The following is a 12,743-nucleotide window of genomic DNA, read 5'->3' as shown; positions in this document are numbered from 1 at the left end:
TTGGGTGAAGAAAACAATGTAGAAACCAAGCAACTAATTCAAGGACTCGTAGCTAGTGAGTATGTCAAGGGTCTACTCTGCCTTCAGAAACATCCAATATGTAAACTCCTGGCTCCAGCCTCTTGCAAGAAAGAAAATTCTGATATTTCATTTAGAATTCTGTTATTTTGACACATGGGAAAAGATGGTACTGACTTTCTAGGAATTGTGAAAATAAGTAACTAAGTATGACGGAAAACAAATAAGACTGTATAAGAAATTAAGTAAAGAAAAAGAAATATTTTTCCCCCAGAGCCATGTGATTTTGACATGGCATATTTCCCCCATTACATTTTAACAAGATTATATGTGTGTTTATAGACAAAATGTTTTAATTTAATTCTACAAGACAGCTGGAAATTGCTCACATTTGCTTTTTTGCTCAAAATATTTGTTTAGAATTACTCAATGGATTTAATGTGTAACATCAGTTAGTGTGAACAAGGAGAAAAAGTGCAATTGACAGGGAAGAAAATATTATTGTATAATGTGACCATTGTGTTGATAGAATGGGTTTGTGTTCTCCATAGAGACATGTAGTGTTAACTCTGATTTGAAACAGTGAAAAAAAAAGTTGCATTGTCAATCTTATACTCAGATTAAAATTCCTTCATAGCGTAAGTTTTTTTCATGCTTAGAAAATTGTCACATACCTTTGATATGATGGATACTGTGTTATATTACAGTGAGTCATGTACTGTATTTTCTTCAATTAAATTAATACTTATTTTTACAAATTCTGGGCTGGTGTAAATTTGCTGTGTGGCACAAGTGCCTCCCAGGTACATATGGCAATTCTGTGATTTCCATATTTTGTTGTCTTCATAAGAAAGTGGTGGGCAGAAGAGAACGAACTTTGCTTTGATCATCTAGTATGTGCTAGAGAGCTTTATATTTAAGATCTTACTTAGTACAGTAATGCTTACTAAGGTCTTGTGAATGAAAATAACTATCATTTTCAAATCCGTTTTGCATACAAGATACATATAAAATATTGAAGTAAATTGCCCAAATCTATGTTGGAGCAAGTATTCAAAGATGAGACCAAGTCCTTCTTGTGTCTCATGGCACTGAGTGTGTAAAACCATCCTTAATGAAGGCATGGATGACATTGACTGTTTTTGGGGCTTGGTGTCATTGTGGTCTGCTGGCATTCAAGGACATGGTACCAGAAATGGTTAAGCCAGCCTTGTGTCCCGGCCCTGCCTCATTCTGACTGTGTGATTAAGGGAAGTAAGTTTATCTCAAAACTTCAGGAACTGCCATTTTACAATGGGAAAACTTATACCATAGGGCTGTTGACATGTCACAACCGATTCAGAGACAGTATATAAATGGTACCTGTAATTATAAAGACATTGGGAAGATAATATCTGACACATGGTAAGAACTAAGGCAAACTTTACCTAGAGTGTGACTATTTTTTTCCCTAATTGCCCTCCCCCCCTCCGATTATTATCCATAATCTTTATTCTGAGAAATTAAGCAAGTGAGAATGTTGTCAATCAATGATTATTGAGTGTACCTCACTTGGTGAGGTAGGTAAAATTATTCTTTTTATGGCAGAGGAAGTAGGATTCAAAACATTAAGGGACTGGTGCCTTTGAGATTGTTGATAAAGGTTTGCTAAATGAAAAAATAAGTAAGTGATAGAGCCAGGATTTAAAACAAGATTTTATAAGGCCAGTGTTCTTTATGCATTATTGTTTGTCTTCCTAGAAGGGACTTGAGGGAGCCTGAAATATCAGCGGTGTGCTATGTTGTTTATTTAACAGTTAGTGTTTGATTTTGAAAGAAGAGAATTATGTTGGTTTCATTAACCTTTATTTAATGATAAAGGTCATGTGTACCTTTTATTTATTTAGCCTATAATTCATACACATCTATCCCTACAATTCTGTCTTTTTAATTGAGATATAATTGACACGTAGCACTGGGTTAGTTTTAGGTATACAAAATAATGATTTGATTGTGGCAAGGTGGTTACCACAAAAAGTTAACATTAATCACCACACATAGTTACAAATTTTGTTGTTTTTGTGATGAGAACTTTTGAGATCTACCCTCTTAATAATAATATAGTGTATATTTGAAAGTTACTAACTTTAGTCACCATCTTGTACATTATCTCCCCAGGACTTATTATCTATTAATGAGAAGTTTGTATCTTTTGATCCCATTCCACCCATTCCCTGCCTCAGCTACCACCAATCTGTTCTCTGTATCTATGAAATTTCTTTCTCCAGATTCCACTTACAAGTAAGATCATCCAATATTTCTTTCTGTCTTACTTTGCATAGTGTCCTCAAAGTTCATCCATGCTGTCACAGATTTCCTTTTTTATGGCTGAATAATATTCTGTTATGTATATACCACATTTAAAAGGTTCATTTATGGAGTTCTGGTTGTGTAGCTCTTGGGGTTAGGGACCTGATATTGTCTCTGTGAGGATGAGGGTTGGATCCCTGGTCTTGCTCAGTGGGTTAAGGTTCCGGCATTGTCACAAGCCATGGTGTAGGTTGTAAATGCATCTCAGATCTCACATTGTTGTGGTTGGGGCATAGGCTGGCAGCTAAAGCTCCAATTCAACCCCTAGCCTAGGAACTTCCATGTGCTGCAGATGCAGCTGAAAAATAAATTCATTTATCTGTCAGTGGAAGCTTAGGTTGTTTCTCTGTATTGGGTTTTGTAAGTAATGCTTCAGTAACCTGGAGATGGACTCTTTTTTGAGCAAGTGATTAAGTTTGCTTTAAATATATACCCAGAAAATAACTGTTGGATCTGAAGGTTGTTCTGAGCATTTTGAGAAAACTCCATGCAGTTTTCCAAAGTGACTACACCAATTTATATTCTCATCAACAGTGCCCAAGGGCTTCCTTTTGTCCATATTATCTGCAACATTTGTTATTCTTCCTCTTGATAAGAATAATTTTAACAGGCCTGAGGTGGTATCTCACTGTGGTTTTGATTTTCATTTCTCTGATGATTACTGATGTTGACCCACCCCCCCTTTTTTTTAAATTGCTGCACTTGTGGCGTATGGAAGTTCCCCGACTAGGGGTCAAATTGGACTTGCAGCTGCAGGCCTACACCATAGCCACAGCAACACCAGATCCAAGCCGCATCTATGACCTACACCACAGGTTGTGGCAATGTTGGATCCTTAACCTACTGAGCAAGACCAGGGATGGAATCCACATCCTCACAGAGACAATATCAGTGCCTTAACCCACCGAGCCCCAGTGGGAACTCCTTTACCACCTTTTTCATGTACCTGATGGTTATTGGTATGTCTTCTTTGGAAAAAATGTCTGTTCAGATCCTCTGCTCATGTTTTAATAAGATTTTTTTAGTTGAATGAAATCTCTATATACATGTAAAAATATGTGTATATATATATATTTAAAATGTTAAACTCTTATTGGATATAATTTGCAAATATTTTCTCTCATTGCTTTTTCATTTTGTTGGTGGTTTCCTTTTTTGTACAGAAGAGTTTTAGTTTCACATAATCCTACCATGTTTATTTTGGATTTTGTTGCCCTTGATTTTGGTGTCACATCTAAAATATCGTCACCAACACTGATGTCAAGGATCTTACTGCCCATTTTCTTCTAGGAGTTTTATGGTTTCAGATCTTCTGTTAAAGTTTTTAATCCCTTTTAAGTTATTTCTTGTGTGTGGTGTGATTATGTAGTCCAGTTTCATTCTTTTGTTTGTGGGTGTCTAGTGTTTCCAGCACCGTTTATTGACAAGACTGTTCTTTCCCCATTATATATTCTTGGCCTCTTTGTTGTAATTAAATGACTGTAGACAAGTGCGGATTTATTTCTAAGATCTATACTCTCTTCCATTGACCTGTGTATCTATTTTTATGCAAATATACTGTTTTGATTACTATGGTTTGTAATATAATTGGAAACTATGAAGTCTCCAGCTTTGTTTTTCTTTCTCAAAATTGCTTTGGCTCTTTGGGGTCTTTTTGTCTTTCCATATACACTTTAGAATTGTTTCTTCTATTTTTTGAAAAATATGATTGGAATTTTGATAGGAATTGCATTGGAGTGGAGATTGCTTTGGGAAGAATGTAGATTTTAATATTTTTTTAAACTTTTTTTCATTTTTAAGGTTTTATTGACATATAGTTGATTTACAATGCTGTGATTATTTCTGCTGTACAACAAGTTTAGACATATACACACGTCCATTCTTTTTCAGATTTTCTAGTTGTAAAAGTACTATAAGAACAGAATAGATGGTGTAAATATAAGCCTTCCCTGACAAGTGAAAAAGCAAATGCTTTTGACAGGTTTTCTTAAAGATAAGAATAAGCCTGGTGGCTTCATATCAATATCAAAAAGTTGGAAAGACAGAGAAGAGAAAGGCTCTACAGTGGTGGTTAGAACAGAATACACACCTGCAGGAAAAGGTATAATTTATGAGCCCAGAACATTTTCCCATCTATTTGTTCCTTCTTCGGTTTCTTTTATCAGTGTCCTAAAGTTTTCAGTGTAGGAGTCTTTCACCTCCGTAGTTAAATTTGTTTCCAGATATTTTATTATTTCTGATGTGACCATAAATGAGATTGTTTTCTTAATTCCTCTTTCTATAGTCTGTTATTAGTGTATACAAATGCAACATATTTTTGCATATTGATTTTTTTTAATTCTTCAATTCTACTGAATTTATTTATTAATTCTATTCATCCTTTTTGGTGGACTCTTTAGGGTTTTTATATAGTATCATCTGCAAATAGTAACGGTTTTACTACTTCTTTTATAATTTGAATGCCCTTTTATTTTATTCTTTTCTTGCCTAATTGCTCTGGCTAGGACTTCCATTACTATGTTGAATAAACATGGAAAGAGTGGGAATCCTTGTCTTGCTCCTGGAGAGATACTAGCTTTTATTAATGAGCATGATGTTAGTTGTGGCCTGGTCAGATATGGCCATTATTGTGTTGAGGCATATTCCCTCTATACCAGTTTGTCGAGAGTTTTTATGTATTTATTTTTATTTATTCATTTTGTCTTTTGTCTTCTTTTAGGGGCTCACCCCTGGCATATGGAGGTTCCAAGGCTAGGGGTCCAATCGGAGCTACAGCTGCCGGCCTATGCCAGAGCCACAGCAATGCCAGATCTGAGCCACGTCTGCAAAGTATACCAGGAATCGAACCCACAACCTCATGGTTCCTAGTTGGATTCATTTCCACTGTGCCACAACAGGAACTCCGAGAGTTTTTTTATCATAAATGCGTGTCATGTGCTTTTTATGCCTTTGTTGAGATGATCATATGATTTTTATCCTTTGTTTTGTTAACATGGTATATCACAATGGTTGATTGTTTATGTTGAAATGTGTTTGCATTCCTGGGGTAAATCCCACTTGTTCATGGTGCATGATTCCTTTCATGTATTGTGGAATTTGGTTTACTCATATTTTGTGAGGATTTTTATTCTATTTTGATTTTATATCTAGATTCATCATGGATATTGTCCTGCCATTTTCTTTTCTTGTGGTATCCTTGTCTGGTTTTTGTGTCTAGGTAATGTGGGCCTTATACAATGATTTTGGAAATATTCTCCCCCTTTACATATTTTTTGAAAGAGTTTGAGAAGAATTGGTAATAGCTATTGTTTATTTTTCCATAGACTTCACCAGTGTAGCCATTTGGTCCAGCATTTTTGTTGGTTGGGGGATTTTTTTTTTCTTTTTAATGGCTGCACCCTTGGCATATGGAAGTTCCTGAGCCAGAGGTTGAATCTGAGCTGCACCTGCAACCTATACCACAGCTATAGCAATGCTGGATTCTTTAACCCATTGTTTTGGGCTGGGAATTGAACCCTTGCCTCTGCAGCAACTCAAGCCACTATAGTTGGATTCTAAACCCACTGTGCCACAGCAGGAACTCCTGGGAGATTTTCGATTACTGATTTAATCTCCCTGCTAGTAATGAGTTTGTTTAGATTTTCTCTTTCGTCATGATTCAGTCTTGATAAGTTATATATTTCTAGAAATTTCGTTATCTTCTAGGTTGTTGAATTTGTTGGCATGAGATTGTTCACAGGTAGCCTCTTAGGATTCTTCGTTATTTCTCGGTACAGTTGTGTCTCCTCTTTCGTTTATGATTTTGAGTTCTCTCTTTTTCTTGCTGAGTCTAGCCAAATGTTGCCAATTTTGTGTATCTTTAAAAAAAAATAAACTAGCTTAGTTTCAGTGATCTTTTAATTGTCTTTTTAGTGTCTACTTCATTTGGTTTTTCTGTGTCCTTGAAGTATAAAGTTAGGTTGTTTATTTGAGATATTCCTTGTTTTTCTACACAGGCATTTATCATTATGAATTTCCCTCTTAGAACTGCTTCTGGTATCCCATAAGGTTTTGTTTCATTTTTTGTTGTTGTTGTTGTTTGTCTTTTTAGGGCCACACCCATGGCATATGGAAGTTCCCAGGCTAGGGGTTGAATCAGAGCTGCAGCTGCTGGTGTATGCCACAGCCATAGCCACTTAGATCCTTAACCCACTGAGCCAGGCCAGCGATCAAACCTGCATCTCCATGGATAGTTGTTGGGTTCGTTTCTGCTGAGCCATGATGGGAACTCTCCTCGTAAGTTTTTGTGTGTTGTACTCGAATTTTTATTTCTCTTTTGTTTTCTTCTTTGACTTATTGGTTGTTCAGTTGCATGTTGCTTATTATCCACACATTTGTGAATTTTACAGTTTTCTTCTGGTAATTGATTTCAATTTTTGTACCACTGTGGTTAGAAACAATGCTTGATATGATTTCAGTCTTTTTTAATTTGTTAAGATTTGTTTTGTGGCCTAACATGATATAGCCTGGAAAATGTTTCATGTTAGCTTGAGAAGAATGTGCATCCTGTTGCTTTTGGATGGAATGTTCTGTATATGTTAAGTCCATCTGGTCTAACGTGCAGTTTAAATCCAACATTTCCTTTTTACGTCTGGATGTTCTATCCATTTATGAAAGTGGATATTAAAAGTCCCCTGTTATTATATGGATATCTCCTTCTCTCTTTAGGGCTGTTATCAATCAATATATATTTGATTTATATATTTAGGTGCTCCTAGGTTGGGAGTATATTTACAAATGTTATGTCCTTTTGCCGGACTGACCCAATTAGCATTTTATAATGACCTTTTGTCTCTTATTACAGCCTTTATCTGGAAGTCAGTTTTGCCTGATTAAAGTTTAGTTACCCCAGGTTTCTTTTGTTTTTCATTTGCAGGCAGTGTATAGATGGGTCTTGTTTTCTTTATTTTTGGCTTGTTTTTAAAATCTATTCAGCCATGCTATGCATTTTGATTGGATAATTTAATCTATTTGCATTTCAGGTGATTTTTGATGGGTATGTACTTACTGCCATTTTGTTCATTGCTTTCTGGTTGTTTTGGAATTCTTTGTTTGCTTCTCTTGGTGTCTTCATTTGCGTTGATATTCTTCTGTAGTTGAGTGCTTACATTCCTTTATCTTTTGTGTATCTACCTATTGCAGGTTTTTCCCTTGTGGTTACTATAAAGTTTAAATTTGTAACAATCTATTTTATGATAACAACAACTTAGTTTGAATATACTCTAACTCCAGTTTTGAATATCTGGAGAAAATGTTTCCCTTTTCTTTCTTGGTGTTAATAATTTGTTTTATATCTCATTTTGTTCTTGATCAGTTTTCTTAGATGTTCTACTGGAGTATAGTTGATTTACAATGTTGTGTTAGTTTCAGGTGTACAGCAAAACTGAATCAGTTATACATCTGCATCCATTCTCTTACAGATTGTTTTCCCATATAGGTTATTACATTTATTTATTTATTTATCTATTTATTTATCTATTTATTTATCTATCTATCTATCTATTTATTTATTTATTTATTTATTTATTTATTGTCTTTTTGCCTTTTCTAGGGCCGCTCCCGTGGCATATGGAGGTTCCCAGGCTAGGGGTCCAATCAGAGCTGTAGCTGCCGACCTACTCCAGAGCCACAGCAGTGCGGGATCCAAGCCACGTCTGCGACCTACACCACAGCTCACAGCAACACCAGATCCTTAACCCACTGAGCAAGACCAGGGATCAAACCTGCAACCTCATGGTTCCTAGTTGGATTCGTTAATCACTGCGCCACGACGGGAACTCCTATTACATAATCTTGAGTAGTGTTCCCTTTCTTTGGTGTTTTTATCCTTTTTATTAGGTTTTTTTTTTCAGAGAACTAACCTTTGGTGTTGCTTTTTTCATCTTTTATATATCTGCTTTCTATTTCATGGATTTCTACTTTGATCTTTAATTTTGTTCAGTGGTTTTTAGTATGTTCAGAGTTGTGCAACTTTCACCACTACCCATACTAGAACATTTTATGTCCCTATACATAGAAACCCGTATACATAGGCAATCACTTCCCAATTCTTTTCCCTCTTTGGCTCTGGTGACTGCTAATCCCTTTTGTGTCTCTTTGGTTTGCCTATTCTAGACATTTCACATAAATGGAATCATAAAATATGATCTCTTGTGACAGGGTTAATTTATCAAGTGTTCAAGGTTCATCCATGTTGCAGCATTTATCAGTAATTCATCCTTTTTTATTTGCAAATATTTCATTGTATGTATATACTATATATACAGGACATTTATTTATCCACCCATCAGTTAATGGACATTTAAGTTGTTTTCATTTTTGGCTAGCATGGGTAACACCACTATAAATATTTAAAGTTTTTGTGTGTATGTTTTGTTTCTCTTGGGTGTATAACTAGGAATGGAGATGCTGTCCCTTGATTTCATTCCTGAAGAACTTCATTACTGTTCTTGCAGAGACTTCATTTTCTATCCCTACCAACAACTTAAGTGTTCCACTTTCTCCATGTCTCTGCTAATACTTCTGTCTAGCTTTTTGATTTTAGACATCCTAGTGTAGGTGAGGTGCTATTTCATGATTTTTATTTGAATTTCCCTAATGACTAGTTTTGTGAATCACTCCGTTTGTGTATTTACTGGCCATTTGTATATCACCTTTGGAGACAGATCTCTTCAAATCATTTACCCATTTAAAAATATGTTTTTTGTGTTAAGATTTCTTTATATATTCTGGATACAAATTCCTTATGAGATATGATTTTCAAATAGTTTCCCCCATTCTTTGGGTTGTCATCTCCCTCCGATGATGTCCCCTGACACACAAATATTTTAATTTTGATGAAGACCAATCCAATTCATCTTTGTTGTTGCTGCTGTTATTTTTGGTATTCTGAGAAACCACTGCCTAACCCACTGTGATGAAGATTTAGTCCTGTTTCTTCTTTTATAGTTTTTGCTCTTAAAATTAGATCTCTGGTCATTTAAAGTTAATTGTTATAAATGGTGTGAAGCAGGAGTCCACATTTGCTCTTTTGCATAGGAAGACCTCTCTTTTGTCTCATTTTTTACTTTACTTTCAGTTTCTTGTTTTTAAGACGAAAACAGCTTTCCAATTTCTAAATGTTTTATTTTTCTAATATATTTAAAAACTATATGTTCTTTAAGCACTGCTTTATTTATATCCCATAATTTTTGCTATGTGCTGTTTTCCTTATTATTCAGTAAAAAATATGTTCTAATTCCCAGTGCAATTCCACTTTGACCCTTGGGTTATTTAGAAGTGTGTTCCTTAATTTTCTGACTTTATGGGATTTTTCTGGATGTGTTTTACGGCCCAGCATATAGACTACTTTGTTGTGTCCCATATGGATATGAAAAGAAAAAAAATGTATCTGCAAGTGTCTGATGTTGTCTTTGATCATGTCATGTGAGTCAAGACAACTATTGTCTACCAGCTGGGTCTCTAGACTGGGAGGCAGACAAGCCATACCTACTGCAGTTTGTTCAAACTACTGAGACATAGTCTTTGCAAAATGATTGCTTTACGTCATGAAGTTCTGGGGATGGTTTGTTAGGAAGCAATTGTAAGAAGAATAGCCTATAGTGTAAGCTCAAGGTTTATGAGAAAATCTATGCTTTTTGGTAATCCTCCTGGAATTTAGGACCAGAGTTAAGAAAATTAATTCTCGCATAATGTATTTTATATACATTTGGAAATAGCCAGGATTAACCCCAAAGACTGACATTTTACAGCTGTAATTGTAGTAGCTAGTATCTCACTGCTGAACACAGTGCCACTAAAAGTTATATAGAAAAGGTTTTTGCCATGTTTTTCCTATGCTACAATCTACTTATAATTGTTAATGTCTATAAAGATAAACTGTAAATAAAACCTTCAAGAGATTTATATATTCAGCTGCACTGCTGAAGGTAAAGTTCAGTTCTAGGATGTTTAACAGGATATCCTGTCTGCTTCCCCAGCGACTGGCTAGTCACAGTTCAAATTGCTGGGCAACAAACCTATAGAGATGGGGTAAATCTCTCTCAGAAATAAACAGGATGGGGCTTCTGTACCTGTCCACTGATCCAGACAGCTGCCCCTAGGTTCTGGAGCTTCTGGCTGTCAGAGTCAGTTACTAAGCTCCGAGTAAGTGGTTTATCTCCCTTTCGAGGTATTGTGTAAGTCAGGCAGGAATCTGTTCGATATGGTGCTCTTACAGTGACCAGGCAGAATCATTGAAAAATAGTTATTCTGAGCCACGAATGCAAAAAATGCAAGGGTACAGTTAAAGAAAAAAAGTGTTTATTTAGGCCATCCACTAGGATCATAATAAATAATGCAATATACTAATGTAATAACAGATGTTCTCATGCATTTATCACATTTATAAATATACAAGAAAGCTGGCTTACAGGGCTGTTGGGACAAATTTGGAAAAGTATATTTGGCAATACAGTGAAAGTCAACAGTGTTAAGACTATCAAACAGATTCTCTTTCCTTTTTTTTTTAATACATCCTCTCATATCTGTGAATAAGTGGTAGTGTTCCCTTATAGTTTCTACTTTTTATAAACATGCTAGAGCTAAGCCAATTGTCAAAGATCCAGGTTGATAATTTGTTATATATCATTATTTCTAATGGAAACCAGACTTTAGAAAAGAAATAACAAAGATTAAACCCTTCTGCATTTCAGTGTGGAGGCTGATATATTGCATGCCAGAATCATTTAAACAATAAACTGTGCCCAAATGAAGTAAAACCCCCAACTAGAAGTTTAGAAATCGTAACTTTGATACTCAATATAAAAATGTTACAGTGATACGGTGTTTCTAATTTGATAAATGACTGCTCTGACTGCAACAGTGATGAACTTTGAGTAAAGCTTAGTTTTGCTAGTGAATTTCACATAAAGAGTTTAAATAGGGGTAACCTTTAACATCATAAAGCTTTAAAACAAATAATTTAAACATATCTTAAACACTGAAAATGTGTTGTCAATTGTTATTTACAGTTCATCAGTGATACCAGTGTATAGCTTAAAGGAGCCAATCGCCAGTCCTGCATCCCTCTTTCAACAGCTGCTATGATTTTCCTTAGCAATACTCAGCAAATCAGTTTAGTGAAGGAGAGCGATCTGTGGTCCAGAGTAGTTCAATGTAGGGCCATTTGGTTTGGAGACAGCGTTTGATAGGAGTGTCATCTGTCTGCAGCATGGGATCTTCAAAACCCATAATAACTGCGGTTCCTTCCACATACATGACCTGTTGAACAAAATGAAACCACCAAGGTCAATCAGTATTCTTAGCAAAGTCTTAGGAGGGATACAGAACTTATCACAAGCTAGCAAACAGAGCAGAGCACTGTATACTGTTCGATATGGAACTTTCTATCTAATTTTACTTGGGTAGAAATTATAAGCAAGAATATATGCTTACTGATTAGGTACTGAAAATAAATCTGGAAACAAGATGGTGAAACAGTTTTAACTACTAGCTGACCAGCTGCCATAGATTAAAACAAAAAAAAGTGTATGTGACTCCCCAAGAACATATATGGTTTCTGATAAAAGAAAAATCACTCTTCAATAATATATGCCACTTGGAATATTTTCAAATTTTATTTATTTAACATTTACATAGTTCCTAGTGCTTTTATATTGAGGCACTCAGCTGCTGATGCTGCCTCCTGAGATAAAAGGCTACCCTAGAGCTCTACGTTTTGAGAAGGACTTTATTTTTACTCTCAATTGAAGTGCTGAATTTCCAGAGCTGAAAGCAAATTAGATGTGTGAATGAAATGTTCTACTACTGTATTAGATACTACTGAGTTGCTCTTCATGAATGGACTTTGTTCTGCATGAAAAATCATTAGAAAAAAATTAAAGAATGTCAGGACAGCAACAAAAATCAAATAGTAGAAAAAGGTTGAGGGATAAAAATAGGTACTTGACATGCGTTGGCAATGACCATTTAAAAGATACACTGCAGGTGAATATCAGAAAAAAGCTATATTCCAATTAACTTACATAAAAAACTTTTTACAAGTTATCTATGAAGTAACATACTAACTAAGACCCTAACTCATAAGTGCTCACCGGCATTAACTGATTCAGTCATTAATGTCTCTTTGTACCAAGAGAAATTCTAATTGCATACTTTAAAAGAAACAGATACAGGCTGCCTTCTTCCAAAGTATGTACAGGGATTTTTACACGCTCAGTGGCTGATACACATGATTGTAATTATGTTCTTCCAAGATAAAAGCTATAAACTACTTTGACCAAGAGGCCAAAAGAAACAACTTTATTTGCCTAAAGATGGAGTCTCCTTTAAAAAAA

General features: G+C 35.3%; 1 protein-coding gene across 6 annotated transcripts in view; it reads right to left on the bottom strand.

Moving 5' to 3' along the window:
- MINDY3 (MINDY lysine 48 deubiquitinase 3) overlaps positions 10,688-12,743 on the bottom strand; it is an 82,613-nt gene continuing 80,557 nt past the window's right edge. For all 6 annotated transcript variants that reach the window (XR_299132.3, XM_005656813.3, XM_021064830.1 and 3 more), the window contains one exon: positions 10,688-11,667. Coding sequence is in view for 5 of the 6 variants with exons in the window: in XM_005656813.3 (XP_005656870.1) it covers positions 11,518-11,667 (150 nt within the window). In the remaining variant the exon portion in view is untranslated. The remainder of the gene's footprint in view (positions 11,668-12,743) is intronic.

This window comes from Sus scrofa, chromosome 10, assembly GCF_000003025.6.
Source record: "Sus scrofa isolate TJ Tabasco breed Duroc chromosome 10, Sscrofa11.1, whole genome shotgun sequence".
Taxonomy (NCBI): Eukaryota; Metazoa; Chordata; class Mammalia; order Artiodactyla; family Suidae; genus Sus; species Sus scrofa.
This window is presented reverse-complemented; position numbering and strand designations above follow the sequence as displayed.